The sequence below is a fragment of the Monodon monoceros genome, unplaced genomic scaffold (assembly GCF_005190385.1).
Source record: "Monodon monoceros isolate NGI ecotype Baffin Bay Population unplaced genomic scaffold, NGI_Narwhal_1 Super_Scaffold_18, whole genome shotgun sequence".
Taxonomy (NCBI): domain Eukaryota; kingdom Metazoa; phylum Chordata; class Mammalia; order Artiodactyla; family Monodontidae; genus Monodon; species Monodon monoceros.
In genome coordinates this window covers 34,240,093-34,266,716 of record NW_021703774.1, presented here as the reverse complement: position 1 = coordinate 34,266,716, position 26,624 = coordinate 34,240,093, and the positions used below count along the sequence as shown (strand labels likewise).

The 26,624-nt window shown below is 46.1% G+C and overlaps 1 protein-coding gene across 12 annotated transcripts; it reads right to left on the bottom strand.

Annotated features, from left to right (window-relative positions):
- Window positions 1–696: 696 nt before the first annotated feature.
- Window positions 697–26,624, bottom strand: PFKFB2 (6-phosphofructo-2-kinase/fructose-2,6-biphosphatase 2). 12 transcript variants are annotated; one of them, XM_029228349.1, is made up of 16 exons: window positions 26,428–26,624; window positions 25,909–26,003; window positions 24,593–24,700; window positions 18,581–18,706; window positions 17,968–18,064; window positions 17,474–17,540; window positions 17,267–17,341; window positions 16,848–16,904; window positions 15,826–15,950; window positions 13,806–14,013; window positions 13,021–13,167; window positions 12,156–12,260; window positions 11,269–11,398; window positions 10,437–10,499; window positions 10,113–10,177; window positions 9,195–9,506 (listed from the first exon to the last, which is right to left on the bottom strand). In XM_029228349.1, the coding sequence occupies exons 3-16, from the start codon at window positions 24,678–24,680 to the stop codon at window positions 9,306–9,308; spliced, it is 1,554 nt and encodes a 517-aa protein (XP_029084182.1). In that variant the 5' UTR covers window positions 24,681–24,700; window positions 25,909–26,003; window positions 26,428–26,624; the 3' UTR covers window positions 9,195–9,305. The 12 variants fall into 12 exon arrangements, with proteins under 12 accessions (XP_029084184.1, XP_029084190.1, XP_029084189.1 ...); XM_029228351.1 differs by lacking the exons at window positions 9,195–9,506; window positions 26,428–26,624 and adding an exon at window positions 697–2,933 and having other exon boundaries at window positions 25,800–25,977; XM_029228357.1 differs by lacking the exons at window positions 24,593–24,700; window positions 25,909–26,003; window positions 26,428–26,624 and adding exons at window positions 697–2,933; window positions 20,144–20,223 and having other exon boundaries at window positions 9,315–9,506; window positions 17,968–18,129.

Below are 26,624 nucleotides of genomic sequence, written 5' to 3'. Positions count from 1 at the left end.
CATACATTTAGCACTTTCTCTCAATTTCAAACTGGGAGAATTCCTAAGTCATTTTCATGCTATCAGAGCCCTTGAGCTTATGGAATTGATAATTGTTTTACTGTTACTATGAACGTTTCATTTTATCTCCATTGCTAACCATCCTGTAGTGTTCCAAGTTCCTTATTCATAAATATTTGCATAACTATCATCTAAAAATGGTTTTGGTCAAGGTCATTTATAAGGGGGAGGCATTCCCTCCCAGAAGGGAGGGATGGGTTACAGACTTGCTGTTAGGTGTTTCCTTTCTAATAATAAACACTAGAAAGAGGACAGACTGTGTTTTAGCCATTGCATGGCAACCAATAGGTGATCATTAAATATCCATTAAATAAATTAATAAAGCTCTAGAACGTTGATAATGCATGGCAGTAATGATCCCACTAATATCATTTTGAAATGTTAATGGAACTTGATAAAGGCAGAAGTCACCAGTTAAAACCACCAGTTGGAAATATATACACAATCTAATAATTTGAGAATCATTTTAAAGAAGCTAGCTTCAAATACATTATGCATGATGTTACTATTGTGTATGTATAATGTACCAAATATTACCTTCTTTTGTGTGCGATTTTAAAAATTAGCTGCACTTTTTAATTAAAAATAACTTTTATTACATTTCTTATTACAAAAGCAATACATATTATTCACAAATTTCAGCATGATCTTATTTATCCAGGAGGTAAACTTTTCTCCAGAGAAATGTATCTCTTGGTTTATACTTATAATAAAAATCAATGAAAAAAAAAAGTATTCAAAAGAAATCCACTGTGCCTTCACAGAGTTATTATCCTTTTACAGAAGACGGATACCTACATTCTGAAATTTTAATTTAAGGTAATACTATGGACTTTAAACTTAAATACTCAAAATATCTAAATTTCTACCAAACACAAATTACCTTACATTCTGATTAAATACATGCAGATATTAATATGGGGACTTAAAAATACCTTACATGGGCTTCCCTGGTGGCGCAGTGGTTGGGAGTCTGCCTGCCGATGCAGGGGACACGGGTTCATGCCCCGGTCCGGGAGGATCCCACATGCCGCGGAGTGGCTGGGCCCGTGGGCCATGGTCACTGGGCCTGCGCGTCCAGAGCCTGTGCTCCGCAACGGGAGAGGCCGCAGCAGTAAGAGGCCCGCGTACCGCAAAAAAACAAAAAACAAAAAAAAACCTTACATGGATGAATAAATAACTAAATAAAAACATTTATCAGATCATCAAAAGGCAGTGTATTTAGATGCAGAAAGAAACCTGCATCACAAGAACAAAATCATTACAGTACTACATGCTATGAGCAGCTAGATGAAAATTACCTGCTACAGAGCAGGGTCAGGAGACTTGCTGAAGGCAGCTTTGTGCACTTAAAATAAGCTCCTAGTTGGTTGCTGAACTGCCAGCAGCCCAGCACATCACATCTTAGGTAACAGGGTCCTGTATCATCCACAGTATACAAGAACCATTCGGGAAAATCGCATTGCATCTTCTTGCTACTCACCCACTTGACCAGCAAGTGGGCATCCGAATGAAAAGGGGGAAAAAATTTAAAAAGCTAATAACTTACTATTCTTTTTTTTAAAAAAAAAAGATTGCTTGTAAGATATAGTATCCTTGGGAGCTTCCATGCCTTCCTTCAGGAGCAGTGACATATTAAAATCACATCTGCAGGGACATATTTATACATTTGACAATCACTGATCTAATTACCTGGTTTATCTTTAAGGGAAACCACATGATTAATGCATTGAGGGCTTGGTTCCCCCCCATCCCATTCCTCCAAGGTTCTACATAAGAGAGCAGTAGACCACAGTAGTGACAATTAGCTAAGAGGAAGGGATTAGAAGACCAGATGCTCTTGAAGTCATAACCACAGCTTTCTTAGAGACCGCATCACGGTAGCAGACCCCACAGAAGGGCATGTCTCCCTGCACCTGTTCTGAAACCAAAAGAACTCCTTGGGAGAGTTGATTCCCAAGGAAACTTCTTTTACTTCTTCATGTGATCCAAATGGCACCCAACTTTTCTCTCCAGCCCTCATTTCGAACCACGAGAGAGGATGACGTCAGCCCTCTTCAGCTTTGAGAGGCGCACAGTATCAGGTAGAAAATACAGTAGCTACAAAAGAGAACTCAGAAGAAGGGTACATATTTTGTGGAGTCTTGTAGTCAGATCCTGCCCTCAAGGGGCCTGAAACAAGAAAAACTTCTCTAAACAAAAAGATTGCTACTAACGCTGCTCTTCCGTCACCGCAGAAGAGACGTTTTAGGGACTGAATTTCTCAGATACCCTCCATTCACCTGGTGAATTTGTCTCGTTTCCAATGTGACAAAAAAGTGACCGCAAACCTATGTATATTGTACCCTAGCCTGCGCACTTGTAGTGGATGTAGAGACCAGCTCTTACAGCACAGAAATGGTTTGCTGGAGTTCAGCCCTCTCACTTGGAAACAATTAAATCTGAAGAGGTACATTTGCACACTAGGCAAAGAAAGCCAGCTAGGGTTACAGTCACAGGTCAGATGTTAAATGCCAAAATGGAACAGGATTGACCAACTTGGGCCAAACCTAGCAAAGAGATGATCAAAACGAAATTGGTTCAGGCTGTGAAATGTTTTGAGGCACAGGAAAGTCAAGTTTTTCAGTGTAACTGATATTCCCATTAGGCATGAGGGGAAGAAATGTGGTGCAGCTTTTTCAGGGCTCATTTGGGTGGCCCCGAATGTCCAATCCCCACTGAACTTCCTGTTCAAGCCCCTTTGGAGCTGACATGCCAAGTTTTTCAGTAGGCCAGTCTCCCGGAGAGGTCTGGCCTCAGCCTTCACATCATCAGGAGAGCAATGGGGGGGAGGCCGGAGAGGAGAGCCTATGCACAGCCAGCGAGGTCTCCGCCTAGGAGCCAGAGAGGAAGAGAAATAAAGCCATTACACCGCCGCCAAATGACTAACGGAGGAAGTTGAGCAGAACCCTCACCCACCCTTCCAGTGCTCCCCGCGGCTCACATCCCCACATCCGCACACGTGGTGGGCTAGCACACGCCCCTTTACCCTCGGGAGTCAGACAAACTCTAATGGCTTAGTCCTGAGCTTCTTTCCCTGAGGAACCGACCTTGTGACCATGTTGGACCAAGCACTCCTTTCAGACCTGGAGCTAAGCTACATATCCAAGATAGGAGGTGGAAGCAGTAGGGAGCCCCGTGGTAAAAGGAGAGTATTTAGGCTACATCAGCCAAAAGACCAGGCCAAAAAAATGATACTGCGGGCAGGGGCTACTTGGTTTCTGAGGAGGGTCCCTACCGCTGTAGTTATCCCGGTCCATCCTGAAATCAGTCATCAGAGCAGAAGTCAACTTCCTCCCATAAACTGGGATCCAACGTTTGAACTTGTGAGAAATTCTTCCCCCGAGAACAGTGTTTCTCGAATGTTAAATGTGCGTCTGAATTGCCTCGTCATCCAGTTAAAATGAATATTCTGATTCAGCAGGCCTGGGATGGGGCCCAAGAGCCTGCATGTCTAATGAGCTCCTGGTCCTTGTTATGGTAACAAGGAATAAATAAGGCATGAGAATAGTGACACAATCCCACCCTTTTTTCCTATCCCAGAAGAAGTTAAATGCCATTCTACCCCACCAGCTGTAATCTCTTTAGAAACAGGAAGGTAATATTTTAGAAGGAAGAGTCCACTAAATTCTAAGAGATCGCCAAAGGTTGTTTTTTTTTTTTTTTTTTCCACAATAAAGAATGAGTTCCATGTTGCTAGTGCGAGTCAGAGCACAGTGTGGTCAAAGGTAATTTTTTCTTAATTCTTGTAGAGGCGCCAAAAAGTACACACGACTAAGTTCAGGTGCCTTCTATAATGTCCTTCCCACCTTCCCCAGAAGGTGGTGCAAGAGAGCCACGCCTCCACCAAGGACTCCAGTCACTCTGTGGACTGGCTTTTGCTGGTCTGACGCTCAAGTGCCAAGCAGCCTGAGGCAAAGTTTTGGGGGTGGGGGAGTGGTGGAGAACACAACCCAAAATACAAAACAAAAAACCCAGAAGCCTTCTGATAGATTCAAGTTACTCAACAATTTTATTTACCCATTCTACACACACACACACACAAAAACACATTTCAAATACAATTATACACCTTATGTGGATCTGAGTGCCATATTTTGACATCAATGTCACCAGATTAAATTAGAATGCCCCTAAGGATTAACATTCCTTCTTTCAACACAGCTTTGCCTAGGAAACATGCAGGATAGCACTATTGCTTCGGTTCCCAACTCAGTCCATTCCATTTAACCCAGTGGTGCTCAGCCCACTCCCAATCCCTCCAAAGGGCACAGCTGGCAACAAGTCCTTTGTTTTTGCCACAGCAAAACCATCACCATTATCAGAATGAATTCATTTTGTTACTTCAACGCAAGAAAAAAAAAGGACACAAGCAATTCAGATACAAAAAACACTGAGTAGCTAAAAATTGGTCATGGATCCCCAGTGAAAGCCTTACTGAAAAGAATACTTTTGCCAAAATTTTCTTTGCATTTTTATTGATTATATTATAATTAAGAGGCAAATGGGTAGCGGACTAAAAACAGCAGCATTATCCAATGGAATGCTACAGCCCATAGCAGGGAAGCTGAGGACACAGAAAGTTCAGAAAGTGAAGTCCTGCCCAGAAATGGGGGAATGGATAGGATGACTTCAAGTAAAGGTAACAGTGTCAGGCTCTGAGCAGGCATTTCCTTAGCTGAGTTTACAAAATAACTTACAAGTGATGTTCAACCTTCATTTTCTACAAAATGATTAGAATTTGGCTGCTACTCTAAAAGAAATATCTGTTAAAAATCATAGTGTATAGAACTTCCCCTAAAGAAAACATGTGGAGTGGTTACTTCCTTTCTTTGTAGGACATGTACAATAGACAGAGAATTGTAGTAACATGCATACAGTGTCAACTGGTACAATTAGAAAACAGTCAGACTTGTCAGCTTACAGATCTTATAGAGCCTGTTGGTTAGTCAGCATAGGGACCCTACCAGAATCTGTCAGGCAGCATGCGGACCCTACCACACTCTGTCAGGCAGTCAGCACATAGATAATTCTAGATACAGTCTTCTGGACATGATGAGTCTAAATTAAATTCCTGGACATACTTCTGATGTCTGTGTCACCTCGATCGGAAGTCAGAGATCAATCCTGCCAATGTTGCAACCTGATTCAAATTAAAATATTTAATTCCAATAAAATTATTTAATTCAAAGTAAAATATTTTAAAACACAAGTCAAAATGTATACCAGAAAACCTATGTAAAGTTATCAAATTTCTGGAAAACAAACACAACATGGCCTCTGGGCTTAACAAAGACAATGGAATGTACATAAGACTATACAACCCAGATAGAGTTCCCTCAATTATTAGGCAATTATTCCCCTTGTCCTTTGGCTACCCCAAGCATCAGTGAGCTTCTCTGGTACTCAGACCTTCTACTCACAGATACACCATAAGACGGATTTATTTCCAAACAGCCGTATCATGTTTCTTCAAAATGCCAGTGTCTCTGAAGATCAAATGTGGGTTGCAAAGAGGAACACTCAGATCCTCACAGAAAACACTCAACCATTCAGTCTAGGATACAAATATCTTGCACTCCTAAACCTAACTTCTTGGGAGGTAGTGGGTGGGTGGGGGATGGACAAAAAAACACAAAAAAACAAAAATCAGAGATAAGGATATGGGGCAGACCCCTGGCACAATGCGTGTTTTTAACAGATTTTCTTATTCTACTTTCCAACTGAATGCAAAACAATCTCCTTACCAAAACAAAAGCAAAAACAATACAGATAATAAATAAGAGCTAAATTCCAATTTAAGGATTAAGATATAGGAAAAGAAGCTAGTTGTCTAAATCTGCTTTAGATTCCTCTTCACATCTGTCACGCAATTCCTCATTTAGTTTTAAAGCAGGGAAAAGATAATCAGTGATTATCAAAGATAATACAGTGATTTTTTTCCTTTCCTAATTTTCTACCAGTAGATTAAATGCTAAAGCCTTCACCTATTTCTCCCATAACACAGCTGAAAGCCTCAGCAAAAGGTACTCTGGAGTTCATCCTTTCTTACTAGCATTCGTGATAAACACATAATCAGAGTAACGTGTATATACTACCGACACACACTCAAATAAGAAGGAGAGAGGAGGACAGGAAAGAAAAGATAGGGAACAGGAATTCTCTAAAAGGTAGAATAAGAGCTCTCTTCTATTCTATGCTCTCCTGGCTCCTTTCTGCTGAAACTTCTCTGGAGGGACCTTGCTCTAAAAACCAAACAACGCTGAAATCCTTGCTGTTGTCAAGTTCTAATTTCTCATGTCCAATCTGAGAATTATAAGACCACCTCACTCCTCTTCTTGGGGAAGCAAACTAACACATGGGGAGAATGGCAAAATGTCGGCAGGCTGAGAACCCAAATGAACATCCCAGTGCCCTGTGTCTAATGCAGGGGTTTATAACAAGGTAAAACAATGCTAGTTTGTTAGAGAATTCTCTTCTCACTAGGAGTACGTACAGCCCAAAGCCAAATCTTGGATCAAAATGCTCCTTCTCATGCATTAGTTCTGAATCACTCTCACCTCACAGCAAGAGAAAAGACTGAATGCCCATTTGGGCTAAAGATGCCACCAGCCAAGCAAAGCTAGACAAGACAACCTTGTAAAAGTGCCACACACACACCTCCTAGACCACATCATTCTGGGGGACATTCCCACCTCCCAACCCTGTTAGTCTCATACATGTAGGACAAGAAAAAAGTCAGAAAGAATCTCTACTCCACTTTGACATCCACATTTACAGACTCAACGTGTTGCTCTTTCACAAATGTTCATTTATTATAAATTATATGCTCTTTCTCTAAAATAACTTTTTCAGGGCAAGGACCTTTTCTGCTGCTTTGGTGTCTCCTTCTCCCACCACCACTCCACCCAGCCCAAAGCCCCACAAACATGGACACTAGGTACACATTATATAATGGCTAAACAGGAATAGGAAGTTACCTTATGTCTGGAAGGCAATTTAGAGCAGAATCTAGGCAAGTGGCCTTTGAGATTGGCTGTGATGTCCTACTCAGGATGTAGGAATAAAGGACTCAAAGTCACAAGCCAGCTGCCTGTGATGATAACCTTTATCATCCCACAAGTTTTATCTCAGTACCTCTCTCCAGGGTGCTTAAAATTCTCAGCTATTATCATAGGACATTTATACGACATAGTGATTTGTTCCACATCACCCTGCAATGTAAAGTGTTAAAGCCGGAACAGGCTGCTGCCTGAAGTAACAATGGGGGGGTAACTTCATTCAATACTGTGATCTGCTCACACATCTAACTCCAGGGAACTGTCCTTTCAAAACCATGAGGAATTCAGAATTCCCAGGTTGACGCTTAGTCCAAGGAACTACTGTTTCTCCACCCAACAACACAAAATAGAGTTCTAACCTGGAGTATGATTCAGAATCATCAGAGAAGCCATTTAAACACATGCATGCTCAGACCCGAATCCCAGAGACTGAGTCAGAATTAAGCCTAGAGTGGACACAGGCATGTGCATGTTTCAAAAGTTCTATAGGGGATTCTAATGAAGATTCCTAGGTGAGAAGCACAACAAAAGGCTTCCTATTACCAAACAAAAACATCCCTGGCAAATAGCTAACTTGCTCTCACTGGTCACCTCTAAGAGACAGATTGATAACTTTAAGGTACAGAGTCCTCTCTCTCTTTTAAAAATCTCATGAGAACTCTAGACTTGCCTCTCAGAAAAATGCACATACGTATATTCATATATTTTGTATACAAAAACTGGGGGAGGTATACCATCGTGGGCCACCAAGGGGCTAAGAATCCCTACTCTAAACATAACCTTGCAGAAAAAGATAAAATGACACAAGTAAATGCGTAAACAGTCAACAGTTAGACCCCACAGGATTCTAAGACTACTCTGGACATCAAGATGATGTAAATTAAAACCCTAGTGAGGGCGATGTAATTTATCACCAGGCTTTCCCAATATCTGGGGAAAAAAATTGCTCACGCAAAAAATTTTTTGACTTAAAAAGGAGAATGTGTTGAGAATTACTAGAATGTGCTGAAAATTACTAGTTCACTAACAGCTCTAGTGAACTCTTCTCTGCCTTTCCCTTGAGCAATTCAAACCTCAGTGGTGACTCCTAAATCTAACTCTGTCCTTCTCAACAGTCCCGGAGGTCACTGGCTTTGGCAGGAAAGTTCCTGTAGTTGGCAAAGAAGCCAGGAACCACTGGAGAAAATGTATGACACTCCTCCAGGAGCCCTGTAAGAGCTAGAAGCTAGCCTACTCTCCTAAGCCTTACCCCTCTGCAGCCCAGAGACCTCACACCTCTGCAGCCCAGAGACCTATGTCTGAAAAATACAAACCAAGATATTTCACACAGGCTGAACAGGCTGAAAGCCAGCTTCCCCCCGGGTACTGAAGACTTTAGGATTGTTTCTCATGAAAGGAGGCAAGAACTCTCACCCTATGTCTACCTGCAGTGTCTAGAGCACCTGTGGATGTTCTGTAGCCTGGGCTGACCCTTGTAGGACCTGGCTTGCGAGGAAGGGAGAAGGGAAAAGAAAGGCTCCCCCAGTCCAGATCCATCTAGGCCCGTTGCAGAGAACATCAATGGAGGGCAGACTTCTCTCCCACCCACTGCCCCTTCCCTCCTAGACAGACACACAACAATGCCACGCATCACACTGGGCAATCCAAAGGGGACATGAGAGGGGGGAAGAAAGCGGGCAGGTCAGGACTGTGAGTAAAGCACACCTGGAAGAGACAAAGGTGCAGGGGAAATGGGCTTCTGTGTCCCCCTCCACCCTGCCCCCACTTTACCAACACAAGGACATTAGTGAGTTTAGACACTGTGGATGGACAAGAGCCACGGCATGCTCAGCCTCAGCCCCAGCTCTGCCAATCACCCCAGGAGAGTGGATCCCTTTTCCTCCTCCTCCAGACCGCCCCCCCCCAACTGAGGACCTGTCCTAAAACACCCAACTCGCCAGCTTGCCCCTGGGCGGGGAGATGTCTCACACCGTATACTAGCTAAGGTTGGTCTGGAAACACGTGACCTCACATTCTCTGCTAAGATCCACAGCGTGGGGCTGGTGGGGGTGGGGGTGGGGGTGGGGAGGTGGGAGCTGGAAGTTAAATGACTCCTTGGTGATTAGTGACAAGGGCAGGAGGCCAGGATGGGAGGGAGACACACGGTTACACCACCGGAATGCTGACTTGGGTCTTCGGCTGGTCGGCCCCTTCTTGCATGTCCAGGGCACGGAGAGGGCTGAGGGGCTTGAGGGGCCGGCTCCCAACACTGTAATTTCTTGGACGCCTTACTGTATTCGAACTGGACAGAGGCGTAAAGCTGTTCCTTCTCATCCTTACAGGGGTTTGGTTCTTGGGGAAGTTGTTCTGATTGGAAACGAGGGACACCACACAAATGAAAGCCAAGCCAAAAGCTCACTCATAAACCACAGCAGCCTCCTGCAGATGGGGTCTCTCCTAAGACATGGGCCACGGCCTGGTCCCAAAGCCCCGGGAGACTAAAGGTTGTGGGGGTAGAAGCTCCTTGAGCACCATACTTCAAAGCAGGAAAGAGGCTCAAAGAAAGGAAGGGGGTTATTTAAGATCACACACAGATTACCAGGACAGACCTAGGAACAAACCTATACCTCCTGACCCCGCCTTACTGACTCTGGATCCTGACCTCTGGATCCTGCTTTCTAAAGGGAGCGCTTTCTGGGGGGAAATTTGCATTTCATTTCTGCCAAACACTTTCCATAGTTCATTGGATTTCCAAGAGCCAATCCGCAAGGTTAAGACTCAGGAAAGAGATACTGATTTTAAAAATTAGTAATTCCAACATCTCTTCTTTTTGGAAGTAAGCAAACTACATGGGACATGAGTTCTGGATCGGTTTTCCTTTGGTACGTAAAAGAAACCCAGTCTCTCGATGTCAAAGGTTCAAAGACTCGAAGTGGTGGGGAACCAGCATGTCATCCGTGGGGAAATACTTACAGTTGGCTTGTCACGGTGAGTGTTCACAGCCTCCACGTTAAGGTTAATTGTTTCCACTTTGCAGCCTGAGAAAACAGAGGAAAGTGGAGAGGGCTTCAGGAAAAAAGCTCAAAGAAAAATTCCTTAGTTTCAGTATGGTAATAAAAGAACACATATATTCCCCAATACATACATACATCCCTTTAAAAATGGAAGGCACTGATGGAACTTCCCTGCTAGATACAGGTGAGGAAGTTGAACTTCTAGGCAAACTTCAGAGACAATTCAAAAATCCTGACCTTCCTCTATCCCCACCTCCTGCCCAGCTCCTAGGCTCATAGTTACCGTAGGCTACAGGAGTAAGTTTGAAGATGGTATGGAGAGGGCACCTCAGGTACGGTAGCTCATCTGAAAGCAGAAAGACCAGGTGGAGGAAGTCTCAGTATTATGAAGCAAGGTTAAGTTAGTGGAAGAGAGCATCTAAGGCGCTCCTGAGTTTTCTTTACCCTGACCTGGAGTTAGACATCTCCTCCTCTAAACCCCCAGACAATTATCAACATAGCCTCCAAGGAAGCCACCCCAGCTACTGAGTGGCTAAGAAAGGAAAAAAGCCCACTTTAGATCCTTCCCTGCAGGCAAAACGAGAGGAAGTGCCGCAGCCAGGGCCCCACACAAGGGAAGACTGGGGCACCGTGGGTACCCCAAAGGTCAACCTGCAGGCTTCCCAGCAGCTCAGGTAGATCAGGAAGGGAAGGGAGGGGAGTATCAGAGAAGACAGCAGCACTTCCTTATTGCTCTCCCCAGAAACCATCTACCCTGAATCCAAAGGAGGAAGATGCTTCTAAGATAACACCCTCCTAGTAGCCCAAGTAACAAGCCGGGAATGTTCAACCACTTTTCTAATGCTGCCAGGAGTGTTAGCGCAGTGCTGTCCCTTTAGCCAGGCAGGACCAAGAGCTAAAGCAGCAGTTGCTCTCCACTGGGGGTTTTTGTATCAGCAGAGTAAATTGAGCAAGTAGTTGGCCCAATGGCTGCTGGGAGCCCCACACTGCTGCCTGAAGAATGTACTCTGATTTGAGTGGAAGAGTGGGAGGTCTCGTTGCCAGGGATCCTGGTGCCACCCCAAGTGCAGCCCCCTCCCTGTGGATGTGTGCCCGGCCCTTCCCTCCAATGGCACCTGCACCCTTGTCCAAGAAGTAGGCCAGGAGGCAGCGCATGACAGCCTGGTGGGAGATGACGAGGACGTTGCCCTGACGCTCCAGCTCCATGATGACAGGCTCCAGCCGCTGTACCAGGTCCTGGTACGACTGTGGGGGAAGTGGGGTGGGTTGGTAGGAGGTGCAAGCTGGCAGCCAAGTCGGTGGCTGTGTCCAGAGTTAAGAGGCCGCTTCTCCTTTCTCCCCAGCTGGCTTTCCTCCTGGAGGTTTGGCGCCTTCGTGTCTCCTGCTAACCACCCCCAGCCCTGGTACCTCTTGAGAATATTCAGACTTTTCAAGAGCAATGTTCAGACTGAGAAAATTGCAGGTCAAGAAGAGAAAATCTGAATGCAGCCTGTGGGGTTCTTTTTCTCTCGACAGAATAGGCAAGAGTGCAAGGCAACAAAGGCTCCTAGGGATTTCCTAGACCCCCCTGTTGTTTTATTTACCTTTGCCTCACACCCCTAGACTATGAAGCCACTTGGACCAGCAAGCAGCCTTAAACACCACAGATGAGGGGAAAATCATTCATATCCCATATATTTACTTGGGGCCTATACCTGCTTGGGTGGGGGTGGAATGAAAAGAAAAGAAGTTACAAAAGACCATGTGGATTCTAACATATACTCAGCAACAGAGGCTATCTTGTTACCCTTTCTCTGAAGATCTTAACAAATCAATGAGGCATTGGACTGCCGACTGCCAGAGCTGAATTAAACACAGCAGGCCCCAAAGGTAGGAAGAGAAACTAAATGATGTCTTAAGTACTCTTTCTCGGTCCCCAAACTCACATTCAATCCTTCCCCAAAATTCAAGCTAAGCCCCTAGCAAAGGGTGGGGCAGTCACCCCTCGTGAGGGAAATCTCACCTCCCCTCCAGGATATCGATACAGGTATTTCTCTTCATCTCGAAGCGCAAACTCGTCTGGGTACCGCTCCTTAATCTCCGCATAAGTCATCTCCTCGCACACGCCCTGCAGGAGCCACACGGCTGGAAGAGGCGAACTGGACCCACACAGCCCCCCAAATGAAAAGGCGGCCGTGAAGAATATTAGGCATTCGTGCCAGGCACTGGGCTGGCTCCCTTCATGCACTGCAACTGACCGACTAGCAGGGTGAGAGGCCCCTGGGAGAGGAGGCCGCCTCTCTAGCTTAAGCTGCTGCTTTCTCCTACTGCTGTGGGGAACTTAGAGGTCAAGAAAAGTCAGCAGGATAAAAGGAACAGGAAGCAGGGAAGGAGGGGAAACTGCAGGCACTAGGGAATTCTTGTAGAAGGCATAAAAGGGTACAGAGGAAGGAAAGAAAAAGAAGTGCCTACTTTTGCGCTCAAGGACACAGAAAGCCAAGAACAATTGGAAAGGACTTTTCCAGAATAGCTGACCAGGTGGCCTAAGCAGAAATTAAAGAAGTGAGTTGTCAGCTATTGCTTTTTCCTAGGAGGAAAATATATGAAGGGTCCAAATGGAGCTTCACTCTCTCCAGGTGCCAGGGGCTAGGTCAAAAATTGGTTCAGGTCCCACCACTGGCACAGGTGTGTCAAGCAGGCAGGAAGCCCTGATTGGGGGTGCATTGTTCCCACTTACTCCCTAAACTGGCCATAGATTCAGCTTCCTCAAAGTCTCTACTTGGTGGTTCTAGTTTTCTAGATGAACGGCCCACATGGTGACTTCTGAGTGTTCCTGCCTGAATAGGAGACCCTTACTGGCTTTTTAGCCATCAGACCTTCCTACTCACAGCATCAATCTCATTCAGAATCTTCCACTGCTCATAGGTCACCCCCAGAGATTCAGCGGTCTGGATAGTCCTCTTCAACTGACTTGTCCACACTTTGAGGTCTGCTATCTCCTGTTCCTCCAGAAACTTCCTTAGAGCCTGGGCAAACTGGGGTGTGAAATAAAAATTTTAAAAGAAAACACACACACAGGGAATTCCCTGGCGGTCAGTGGTTAGGCCTCCACGCCTCCACTGCAGGGGATGCGGGTTCCATCCCCGGTCAAGGGAACTAAGATCCTGCAAGCCGCGCATGGCACGGCCAAAAAAAAAAAGAAAGAAAGAAAGGAAATACAGACACAGACACAGACACAGACACAGACAGACACACACACACACACACACACACACACACACACACACACACACAGAGGACTGTTAACTCAGCCTGAAAAGGACAATGTGTATGACCCCAGTCAAACTCTGAAAGGTGCTACATAGTTATAATAAACCCAAGAGGAAATGAACTTTAACCAGAGCATCCTGTACTGTGCTGAGCATACAAGTTGAGCTCAATAAATATGGGACGGCTGAATGATCACAGCAGAAATGGTTCCAAGTTACGCACCCTTCAATACACAGCTAGAACCAGTGAATAAGCAAACGTCTCTTTACTTGCTTGACTATCTGAAACCACAGCCTAAACTCCAATAGGATTCAGTAAGAAGAAAGGGGATCAAAGAGATGACATCCACCATGCCCTTCTAACTCTAAGCCTGGGAAATCCAGCCTGCTGGCTAACTACTCACCTGTTTTCCCCGCACGGAGAGGCCTGAGTCACCCCCAATCTTTCCCAAGAGATTGAACTCGCTCTCTCCGTGCCGGCAAAGGTAAATGGTGCGAGGATGGACATGGATATTCATGAGGTAGTAGACGATCTTGCTCTGGATGTAGTCCTGGACTTTGTTCACTAGAAATCGCTGGCCCACGTTTATCACCTTGATGAAAGAAAGATCCCTAGGACAGAGCAGGGAAAAAAAAAAAAAAAAAAGTCCCCTGGGTATGAAAATCTGAGGATAACAGGAGGAGGGGAAAGGATCTGTATAGTTACTTGCAGGCTCCCAGCAGCTCTTCTGCCTCTCCTGCCACACCCCGACCCAAATGTAAGGAATCAAATGGAAAGAGATGGATGGCTCCTCAGAACAAAGATGCAGTAAACTTTCCTGAACTTCTCATCAGGCAGTACCATTTCCTCAGTGCCTACACTGTGCCAGGCACTGTAGCTAAGTTAGATAAACAGAATTCAGGCTTCCCCTCAGGGGCTAGACTAGATGGATGACCTGAAGATTTTGCTAACCCTGAAGTTTGTTGAGAAGCACAGCGCCCACCTGAGGCGGTCAAGACAGAGTCAGAGTGTGGCATCTACCAGCGGGGAGGGGCGAGGAGGGGGGTGCAGAACCATAGACAGAGATCTCTGTGCGTTCCCCCCCATCTACATAAATCAAGTTTCTCTCAAAGGCACTCACATAGACTGTTTGCTTTGTGGCCATCATGGAATTGTTCTCACTATAAAAATAATAAGTGTTTACTCCAAAAAAAATTTTTTTAAGAAAGAATGATGCAAATAAAAATTACCCATAGCCCTACCACCAGAGGTAATATCTACACACACACACACACACACACACACACACACACACACACACACACATTCTTCTAGAATAATTTTCTATGTAGGACTTTGGGCTAACTGAGGAATATACTATTATACCATATCTAGGGCAGTGGTTTTCAACTTCTGTATTAAGAAACACCTGCAAACACTAACATTGTGGGCAACACACTTGAAGGAACTGAAAGACTCGAAAGATGAAGCAGACCACTGAAGCGATTTAACCGTGGCTATGCACACTGTCTTGCCATTTGCTTGGCTTCAGGGCTGTATCCTTATCTGACTAGAGCTGTACTGACTGCATGCTTTTTCAAAGGCCACCTTCTCACAGGTCTCCCTGCGCACATGTCATTCTTCAACATGGACTTGGCATCTTGCTACGGCTCTTTTCGCCCACACACGTCAAGTTAACCTGTGTTCTATACCACACTGCTGATAGGCACTGCCATAGTAAGTAATATCTAAAAACCACCTAAATATATATATTTATATATGCATACACATGTACAATATATTGTTTTATGCAAAATAAATTTACATATTATGTTATTTTGCATATGGAATATACGCACATATATTCATATGTATTACTATATATTTTTATACATGTACATATATATATATACCTATACACACACAATAAACTTTAAAAATTGATCAAAAACTGATGACACACCTCTAAGAGGTGTCCTACAATACCCTAATTCAAAACTACTGATCTAGAGCAGTGGTTCTCAACAGGGGGTGATTTTGCTTCCCAGGGGACATTTGGCAAAGTCTGGAAACCTTTTTGGTTGTCACAGCTTGGGAGTGCTACTGGTATCTAGTGGGCACAGGTCGGGGATCCTGCTAAAGATAGCTACAGCACAAGACAGCCCCACAGCACAGAATTATCCAGTTCAAAATGTCAATCATGCTAAGGCTGAGAAATCACGCTCTAGAGGACGGACCAGAAGAACTCAGGATAAAAAACACTCCAGTGTTCAGGTATAAGATTCAATCTGCCTAGAGGCCACAAATCCATACCTTGTTTCCCTGGAATGATGTAAACAGAGGTCTGGATGGTCAGAGGGAAGTCTAGGGACAAGGGGAGAAAGGCTCTTTTCTCAAATGAGACCCCTGCCTCAGGCCCTTCAAACCTTGGCCTTAAACCTTACTTGTCATAGTTGTCTGGGTCAAGGGGTTGATAGGTGACTTTGTAGCACTCAATTCTCTTTAGGAAGTCCTCCATCACATTCTCCCTGTTCCTTTCAGGGTAGTCAGGGCTCGACACCTTTACCTCCTGGAATCACAGGGAGAGCAGGGCCTAGTCAGAGGTCTGCCCTTAACAGCCCTCCTGCCAACAGCCACTGCTAAATAAAGAAAAGGAAGGCCATAGAAGTGGCCTTTCACTGGAGCATTGGCAATCCCCATTCACTGAGCACCCCCACCCTGTCCTGTGACCCTGGCAACCAAGAAGGGAAAGACAATTGGGGAGTCATGTGCCTGCCCTTGGCTGAAGGACAGAGGCAGTCACGCAGCTGAAGCAGTTCTTGGGCCCCAATCCTTTTATGTACCTTCCTGGGAAAACAGAATGGGATCCAATTTCTCCCCAAGGGCAATTAGAATAGGGTGCTTGATCTGATACACTGCTGACTCAGACCAGACACCTCTTCAGCAAGTTCCCACACTGCTGGGAGAGCACCACCATGACACAGTGCATGGATATCCACTCAGCACAGCACAGCACAACCATCAAATGGGCACTGGCATAAGCTGCGACCACACACAGCACGAGGTGCCCAGTGCACAGAATGCTGACCTCAATATTAGACAACTGGTGGGCAGATGACCTTCCTGTAAGGTGGCCCTGACAGATAATAAAGAGTCTGATCTATTCTAAGAACATACCTGGGTCTCAACATCTAGCTAATACCCAGAACACAGGGCCAGGGCTACTACAGTTTAAGTTTGGCCTCTGTTCAACAGCTAATTCTTACTTTCTTCCTCAAAGCCGCTTTCTTTTCCCAAGGGAAGAGTGTGGAAGTACAAAACGGTGTTCTGGCAGATCAAAAAGATCACCCTGTGTTGTTAAGCATGTCTATTTCTCTCTTTCATTACCGGGTTGACTCCCCACACCACCCCCACCAACACACACACGAGGCATAAAGAGGTGGTGGTGTGAGGGGATGTCACCTACCAGGATGTTGGCAGCAATGACATCGGGATCATCGCAGACAGATTCCACAAAGAACACCTGGCCAGGGAGAGAAGGCAGTGATCAATGAGTCAGTAATGGCCAGGCTGTTAATTAAGAGCACACACTCATATCTGCTCCACCGCAGCCACCACATCCCCTGGGATTTTCTTTCATGAAAGTGGCCTTCAAGGCCTCTTCATTTAAAAATAGCTCTTACCACGTCCCCAGGGCCTCATACATACAGGCTAAGGAGCTGAGAAAGGACCTGAAAGAAAACACTCAAGGACTGGCGGTGACTCACCGAGAGAATCAGATGTCCAATCCTGTCCTCACCCACCAGAATCAAACAGATCTGCGTGTCCCTCCTAACTCCCCACCTCCACTCACCCCTCCTCCTCCAGCTTGGAGGCAGATTCTACCTTGAAGGAATTCTCCTCGGCAAAGTTCAGAATCAAGGCCCTCCTCTCTCGAGTGGTATTGGTAGCATCAAACACCTGGGAAGACAGCCCACAAGACAGATGAACAGGGACCGAGAAATGAAATCCCACCAAGGCGGACCCCAGGTGGGGTGGTGCAGCCAGGCTGCTGAAAGGGCGGAGACGGGGGAGGAGGCAGGTGAGGCTTACCGCAATCTGCCCACTGTCCTCCGTGAGATACGCCTTCACATCCTCCAGCGCCACCAGAGCACACTGTCTGCCAAGAGAGCAGAGGAATCAGCCAGAGGACTGGGCCGGGGCCAAGCTTAGGCACAGACAGAGACATGAACAGCTGGGGCGCCACAGGGATCACACCCCTTCCTGTTCAGTTTCCCCACTGATCAAAAATTTTCCCTAATAAGGCCTTTCAACTTGCCCGTTGAGATTTTTCTACCATCCTATGTCTTTCCTCTTCCCCTGTCCCATGCACGTGTCTTACCCCTCTGGAGGCTTAGCCTACAATCACACACGCAACTTTCTGAGCCCTGTTCTACCCACCCAAGCCCATGGCGAGCTGCCCAGCAGATAACTTCCACTTAAAGTCCCCACAAGATATTTACTGAAAGGGAAACCAAGCCCCATCACATCCAGTCTCAAGACGGCCAAGAAAGAGCTGGCCTGGCAGTCAGGCCTAGAAGACTCACTTGCGTATCTTCATGGCCTCCTCGTTGTCATGCCGGAAGAAGTCATAGGATTTATAGGACTTGACCGCTTGACGCCGATACACCCCAAGATTAAACACTGCAGAAGACACCCATACCCTCCAGCAGTGAAACAATACGATGTCCCAAAGGGGACTTCTTGGTCTAATGTCAGAGTGGCCAAGGGGATGGAAAAAGCACCATGGTATGTTGGAAACAACACCAGATTAAGAATCAGGTTAAGTTCAAGTTCTGACTTACTAGAATTTGGACAAGTCTTAAATTGTCTGACTTTCAATTTCCTCAGCCATTTTGGCTATTCCACATGGATACTGCTAGATAACGTAGATGTAAGGGATTTGGAAATGTAAAGCTATATACTCATTTAATTCTTAATACTCCTATCAAAGGCATTGCCCCCAAACTAGGCCAATTCAGCCAGGCCAGGAGGAACAAGTATATGGACAGGGAATAAATCCAGTAAACCAGGAAGCAACCACTACTGCTGCCAAGAGAACCCTGTATCCTTGATGCCAGGGAGAATAAGTCTCCCAGAGGCCTGTGAGGCCCAGGAACTGATCACTTCCTTTCCCAAGGAATGCATGATTGCACCTACCTTTGGTGGGCACCCCAATCCAGTTGAGGTAGCGTGTGAGTTTCTTGGACACGTAGGTTTTGCCCCGGGCTGGTAAGCCAATCATAACAATGAGGGTCGGGGAGTTGGTCATGTAGGATGCCCACGCTAGAGGGAAATGGAACAGAACAAAACTAAATAAAGAGGGGTCAAGTAAGGTTTGTGCATGGGGCTGGGACTTCATGGTCAGGTTTGATCCTCATACACCTCAATGAGGCCAGTGTCCAGGAGGACTGGAAAGGCAAACCGAGCAGATATCGGGGAAACCCTCCTGAAAGACAGTCAAAGGGTCATGTAGACTTCCAGAAAGTAGCCAAACTAAGACACGTCTTTCCCACTTGTCCAAGGTCTTCACAGGGGTGCACAAGACGGAAAGAGAAAAAAAAGTGGCCAGGATTAGAAAGACAGTAACCATAGCATCTTCCTTAGCATGAGAATATCTAGTAACACGGCAGTGATAAAGCCATGAAGGAAAGTCTTGGGCCTGGAGATTCTACCAGTGCAGCACTGAGCCAGTTCCTATAACAGATCCAACAGAGTTTCTATCCTGAGGATCCCATCTATCCCTTCAGAACCACAGGCAAGAGTCTGCCCACGAAAAAAGAGCCTGGCCTTAACCCGTTTTGGCCTTTGTGCTCAGGCCACGAGTTTAAGCCAGAACTTCTAAACCATTTAGACTGTGTCAACGCCTACCTGACATAGGTTCTGACTAGACCTCAGGAAGCTTCGTGGTAAAGCTGGCCCACAAGGGCATCACAGCCAGCCTGCCTCAAAGGCCCAAGTGAAAGCAAGACAGTTTAAAAGGAGGAATAGCAATTGGTCCGCCCTTCTTCAGAATACAATTGATTTCAGGAATGCTCATTTACAGAGACAGGTCTCACTGGGCAGCTGGGGGCAAAGTAGATGCCCAGAGGCCAGGTGACTTGCCTAAGGACACGCAATGAGTCATGGGAAGGGCTGGCCCTAGAATCCTGATCTTGTGCTTCCTTGGCAGCTTTTCTCCATAAAAAGAGCCTCTCATTCCGCCATCAGCTTGCTCACAGGCGCTGGCTCCTTCCTGTCCATCCTGCCACGGAGAAGTGGTGGCAGAGTGCCCTGCAAGCTGCCAGCCACATTCCTGGGGCCAAGACCCAAACTGAGGTCATCTGGGAGGGCTCAGATGGGAAAGGAGGGAGGCCCTGTGTGCAGATGGGGGAGAACCACTTTTGTCTTCGTCTTCCCAGCACTGCTTTTCAGAAGGTGCCCCACAAGTAGTTGCCACTCTTCTTCCCTGGGACAAGGTGACCCTGTCAGGCTAAGAAACAATTCAGCAAAACTGGGGTACTTGGATGGGAACGTCATCCTTTCTTTTTTGAGAGGGGAATGTAAAAAGATCTCAGTGGAGAAGTGGGCAGAGAGGTGTGGGTAGAGAACAGAGCTCGGAAGGAAGAGAGTTTCCTAGGGGTGTTTGGCAAGAAGTACCCAGAAGCCAAACAGGGCCCTGGTGGTGAGGGAGGGGTGGATGCCCAGACTTGGGGTCAGAGGGGTTGGCTTTTAGTCCTTTACCTACTACGCACACGGAAAATTCCCGGGCCCGAGCAGGAGCCCCTCCAAGGTAGGCAACGCGCAACAGAAGTGATTTTCATCTCTGTCCAAACAGGGAGCACAAAGACAAGCAAACGCCACGCTGCAGCCTCCGCTGATGTTCATGCCTGATCTCTGACCCCTAACAGATCAGCTGCCTCAGGTTTCAGGAGTGAAATCCTCCTGAGTCTTCACTTTCTGCAGCCCTGCACTGCACTCTTCTCAATCACCATGGCTTGGCTCATTACCTGCACTTCTAGTACTGCTTGGTCCACACCTTCCAGCCCATTAGGCACTTCTCCCAAAGGTCCTGTTATCCTCCCTGAAGCTGAAAATGAACTGATACATGGGAGACGCTCTGAGGCCGACCAGGGAACCAGCTGCTCCATGTTTACCAAACTGGACAGGGAGTTCTAAGAACAAAAGAAAACACAGGCCACCAAGGACTCCCCATGGTGGCCCCCAGCACCACACCTCCCACCTCTGCCCATAACACACCCACGTACACTTGCTGCAACCAGAGCTGCTCAATTTCCGGAGGACAAAACTAAACCACACTTCCTATCTCGAATTGCCACATGGGCAAAACTAGGTACATTCTGTCCTGCCTGTTAAAAAACAAAGCCATCACCACCTTAATTTGAACAGTAGACACTTGTATGCTGATTAATTTTGGAGACAATGTAACTTACCCCTTGACAAAGAACGGAAAGCTGTTTCAATCCTGAAATTCTCTTCTACCTTCTTTACACAAGGTTGAACTCACTTTCTCAATCTTAAACTTATTTTCCCTTCATGAACACACTTCGAGGGAATGAAGGTGTGATAACTTCCCTCCTACGGACAGAAAACCTCAAGCCTAGAAAAGGGAAGAGCTTGGCCCACAGTCCCTCAATAGAAAGTCAAGGTCAGGGCTCTGACCAGACTCCTGGTTTCATGACTGCCCAATCAGTCCTAGTACCAGCTCTTGTCAGCACCTGACAAAGGGAGCCATGTGGCCAGCATAACTCTGCTCTCTAATCTAAACCTGAAGGGTGGTCTAGAAGGCCAATGGTTCCCGGCTTTCTCATAACCAAGTCATCTTCCACTTTTTGCTCTAAACAGCCCCAATATTTTGAAATATGCTGCCCTTTAAAGTGTGCTTCATTAGTAATATCTTCTTTTTATTCATCAGAAGTCATAAAACTGCCAATTATGTCCTGCCGTTTGACTGATAAGCATAACATATCGAAGTTCTGCAGCCAAACGCTAAGAAAGTTTGTTTTAGTTAACCATCGAAGCTATAGTTTAATGCCCAATTTCTATCACGCGCTTTGAAATATTAAAAACAGCTAACAATATAGAACTTTTGAGGGATGCTGATCAATGTTTCAAAGGTGTCTACCTTTCCTCCTGTTATTTCTGTAGGGAAAGCTGCTAGCACAAACAGGTGTATATGCAAGGATGCTCACTACAGCATTGTTTGTGACGGTGGAAAATTAGAAACAATGTAAATGTCCATCAGGGAGAGGCTGGCATATCCACACAAGGCAATACCATGCAGGATGAAGTAAATGTGAACTTATCAACATGAAAAAAATGTCCAGAATATAGTTTAAAAAAAGTGTGTGTGGGGGGGGTGATGGTAGAACAAAATATGTACAGTGTGGACCTATTTCCATTAATAGGATACACCAGAATAAGATTTTGGAAAGAATCAAACATAACAGGGACAGGAGAAATGGTGAGATTTTCTTGCTTTTTACTTTCTTTCTGTATTGTGTGAATTTTTCATGAACATGTATTGCTTTTATAATTAGGAGAAGGTTCATACAGGGACTCGTCTGTTCCAGACCTATTCAAAATATCAAAGAATAAAAGAAACAAAGAAGGAAAAGCATGTAGACCTTCCCTGCTACCCCTAATTCCTGCTTTCACTGAGCCCTGAAACCAGTTATCTGAGCACCTTAAGGGCACCTCAGACAGCACCAACCCCCCTTCTCCCCCATCCCTGGAGCAGCTGAAATTCCAGTACTGCTCCTTTGGAGCTTCTGGCTCCCTAAAGACATTCTTCAGCTCTCTAGTTCAGGCACTTCCCAAGTCAAAGTCAGCCAACGACAGGTATAATTAACAGCAATGGGATAACGGGAAAGCTATTAATAAAGCAACTGCTGGGTGTGAACACGAAGCAGCCCAAGAAGCCTGTTCCAAGATACAGGAAAATAACAGAGAGAAGGGAAATAAACTAACACATACTCTCATAGACTGTCACAGTCCCACAGTCCAACCACGAAAGGAGAAGGGGGGGGGGCGGTAAATGAATGACAGTGGCTTCAGGATAACCCAGATACCTCCAGTGGGGGAGAAGAGGGTAGAACTTGGAAAGGAGAGATCAGGAATTAGAGTCTAGAGGAAGGAAAGAGACCTGGGATTACTGCTTCTTTGACTAATCAAAAGCCCTCAAGGCAAAAAAAAATGCAAAAAAAGTTAGGAAGGCAGGTAGGAGAGTCCCACGGAGAAAAAGCAGAACTAGAAGGACTGACACTGAGCATTGCACAGGGTCAGAGACTTCCACAGTTATCAACTCCCCCTGACCCCCAAACACCACCACCTGTTCTCTGCTCTTGTTGGGCTCAAATGTCCTAGTAGCACGAGGGCACCTCTATTTAAAGTGTGCATTCCATATCCCCAAATCTGGGTTACCATATTGTCAAACAAGAGGAGAAAACATTTTTTACTGAAAATATAATTCTTCACAGAGCTCTTTTAAAAAGTGAGCTCCCAGCACAGCATCTAGACTATAATTCAATCTATATATAATGTTTCAGGAACAAACACAACATGCAAATAGAGTCACCAGTGAAAAATAACACAGTTTAGCCACATGCCCAGTACTCTTCTAGAAGCTGTCCTGTATTTACTCATTCAATTCTCACATCACTCTGGGGAGAGATACTATTAGTATCCCCATTTTATCAAAAAGTAAACTGGGGCATGGGGCAGAAAAGCAAGTTGGTTAAAAGCCCACAGTTAGGCAGTAGTAAAACCAAGATTTGAACCCAGGCAGTCTGACTCCAGAGGCTGCACTCAAACGTCATGCTATACTAGTTATCTTCCATAGGGTGTTTGCCCTCAGTACCTGGCTTCCTGCCCTGGCGGAGAAAGAAGACCCTAATCATAGAGGTGCACCAACCCCAGTATCACACCCAAACAACCTGCCTCTGCTGCAGTCCAAACCCCCAAAAGCCTCATCAGTGCTACGTGAAAAGAGATGACCATCATGAATCACGAGACTGACAAGGTCATGACATCAAGGTTGAGACTCTGGGGAAAGCTTGCAACATGAGATGATTCCAGGTCTCATGCTAGTTGGCTGTTTCCACCTGCTGATATATATAACCACTGAAGTGAGAAGAACTGACTGATAGCGTTCCAGAGGGACCTGGTAGCAGGGACAAGAGTTAGCTTTCCTAGAGGTTCCCCAAAACATCTGGGGACAAACTGCTCAGGACCTTTTGGCCTAGGCTCTGCAGTCTTGCAGTCTATAAGGATGCTTAGGCATGCAGACGCATGGGGACAGGAAACAACACTTCATCTCTCTGCAAACCCACCTGCTGTCTCTGTCTAAAAGATGGGCATGGAAATGCTCCTGTGAAACCCATCCCCAGAGCAATGAACCTGCAGGGAAAATAGTCTGCAGAGTGTAAAGACTAAACCTGTGAGAAAGTAAGGTGCCTAAGACATGGCGAGAAGTGAAATATCAGGGCCAGTTCCCCTTAGGTCTATAGAAATAAGCTAATGGTTCTTACCTGCAATTTCTGCTGTGAGCAGCACCCTCACAAAACTTAGCCCAAGAGATAAAGGGAAACTGTTAACAGTATCAACCCCAAGGAATTCCTGCACCCTGCTACTCAGCCTTATTCACTGCGTGTACAATAACACTGGCTCTAACTTTCAGCATCAATCAACTGTGCAGATACCCCCAGAGTGGGGGAGATAGAGATTCAGTTAAAGAAAGCAGGAAGAATATGCTGGGCTAGGGCTTCCCTCGTGGCGCAGTGGTTGAGAGTCCGCCTGCCGATGCAGGAGACACGGGTTCGTGCCCCGGTCCGGGAAGATCCCACATGCCGCAGAGCGGCTGGGCCCGTGAGCCACGGCCGCTGAGCCTGCGCGTCCGGAGCCTGTGCTCCGCAACGGGAGAGGCCACAACAGTGAGAGGCCCGCATACCAAAAAGAAAATGCTGGGCTACACCAGCAGTCTAGCCCCAAGGACAGACAATTCACTGAGTCTACTTGTTTCAGAAAGGAAATTCCCCTGGTAGACTTTGTTTTAAATTACCATGTCGAAGAACTATTTCTCACTCCCACCAAGCAGCAAAGTCTAGAATTACAGCAATATTCTCAAGGTAAAACCCTGGGAGACAGCAGCCCCTCCTCTTTACCAACACTCACAACATTTCTTCTCTGACATTCGTAGATTTGTTTTCGTTTCATAGTTGTTGTTGTTCTGTTCTGAGGAAGGGGCAGAATTCCCAGACATGGCAGCTCTTCAGGGGATGTCTGGAAGGGACAAAGGGGATGTAAGGAAGGGAAGGAAGGAAATATCCCTCAAAACACTCAAAAGAGGATCAGTGAGGTATAAGTGAAAGAACCCTGGGCCAAGGGTCAAGTCCAGCCCTCCTTCTCCCAGTTAATAGCTGCATGCCCTAGGATAAGTCATGAATGTCCCTAGCCCTCTATTTCCTTATCTGTGAAGAGTTGCACCAGAACCCCGATCTATAATGCTGACTTAGGAGTTTACATTCACATGAATTATCTCCTTCAATCCTTCCAATAATCCCATAATAAAACAGATTTTGCTACCATTATTACTTCTCCCCATTTTACAGATTGAAAAACTGACGTTTATCAAACTAAGTGGCTTATCCAAGTTCCTTCCTGACCTCAGATTCCAATTTAAGAATCTGGGGAGAGTAGTGGCAGCAGCTGGGGGTGGGATGGGTTGCAAATAGATCAAGTTCATTATCATAAAGTAATTGCAGTCCAATGGTAGAATTCAGTTCTGAAAAAAAAATTAGTGGGGAAATCTCAAACATGTTCCCTTAAGGAAAAACTGTAGCTAGTCCCGGGGACAGCCCTAGCACGTCACTATTTCTCCTCTGGTGTTTTTACTCTCAAGCCCTTGTCCGCACCCTCTCCCCATCTATCTCCTAGGAAGCAGTCTATGGAAGAAACACTGGGGAGCAAAGAGGTGGCAAATAACTTCTCTTATTCTGAAAGATCACTTTCAGAATAAGGGGTAAGTCCTGACTCGAACGGGGGTGGGAGAGCCCCGAGTTCGCTGCGCAAACCCAGACAAGGGACTCGTGAGGAAGGAAAGTCCTACTGCTTCAAGGATCTTGCACTGTTATTCCACTGACCACACAAATCCTCTAACTCACACGTCAGCTGCGGCTCTGGGTCCTTAAACGTCCGCACTCCGGCAATGCCTGGGGGCCCGCACTTCCCCGAAACAGCTAGGCTTCATCTTCCCGCTCCTCATCAGGGTTCACGCAGCCCCCCTTCTCTCGCCCGCCTAACCCCTTCAAGGTGCTGTACAGCCGTCGCTCACCCTAGGATCCCTCCTAAGATCCCTCCGGGCTGTGGCCCCAGCACCTACCCGGTAACGCGACAGCCACGAGCCGACACGGTGGCCGGGGTCCGGCACACCAGTCTCCGGCGAATCACGTGCCCTGCCTGGCTCCGCCCACTCTCGCGTTGGCCCTCACCTGGAGAGAATCGTCCACCAATCGAGCGCCCGCAGGCTCCAGGGGGCGGGGCTCAAATCGGAATCGCTGTCGCTAGCTCCGGAAGAAGGTTGAAACTGTGAAGGAGAAAGATCACAAGCTCGCAAGTTTACCAGCACTGTGGCTGTTAGTTACATCGTTGCCTGGCAACTAATAGGGATGGGGGCGGGGTTAATTAAAAGCACGACTTTTTCATACTCTCGCGAGAGTGAACTAGTAGACGTCTTGAAAGGGTGTGACTTTCTGGTGACGGGAAAAGTTTTTGCGGAGATTAACGCTCTCCTCCCTGAATGCCAGCGGGACCTCGTTAGATCCATGAATTGAAAAGTAAGCTATAGAAGAGGCTTTGCTAGAGTAAACTACCAAAGTACTTAAACTGATTACATCTTAGGGTGTTTGCGTATTCCCTTAGGTCAGACACTGTAAACTAAGAAAATCAACTACTCTCATCGCTGAACCAGAGGCTTCCCTGGACCCATGCACATACTCCAGTGGACTTACCACCTTATTTATTCTCCCGCTTACAGCCCACGCTGTAACGTCTGTTATGGCCATCTTGAAGAACAAAAGAGGAAAATTGCTCCAGGAGAAAACTGGCTCATGAAAATTTTGAAAAGATGCATAGTTTCCATATAACTTATTCAGAGGCAGATTTTTACAGTGGAGGTGAGTTTGCACATTTCAAGCGAACTTTTCAC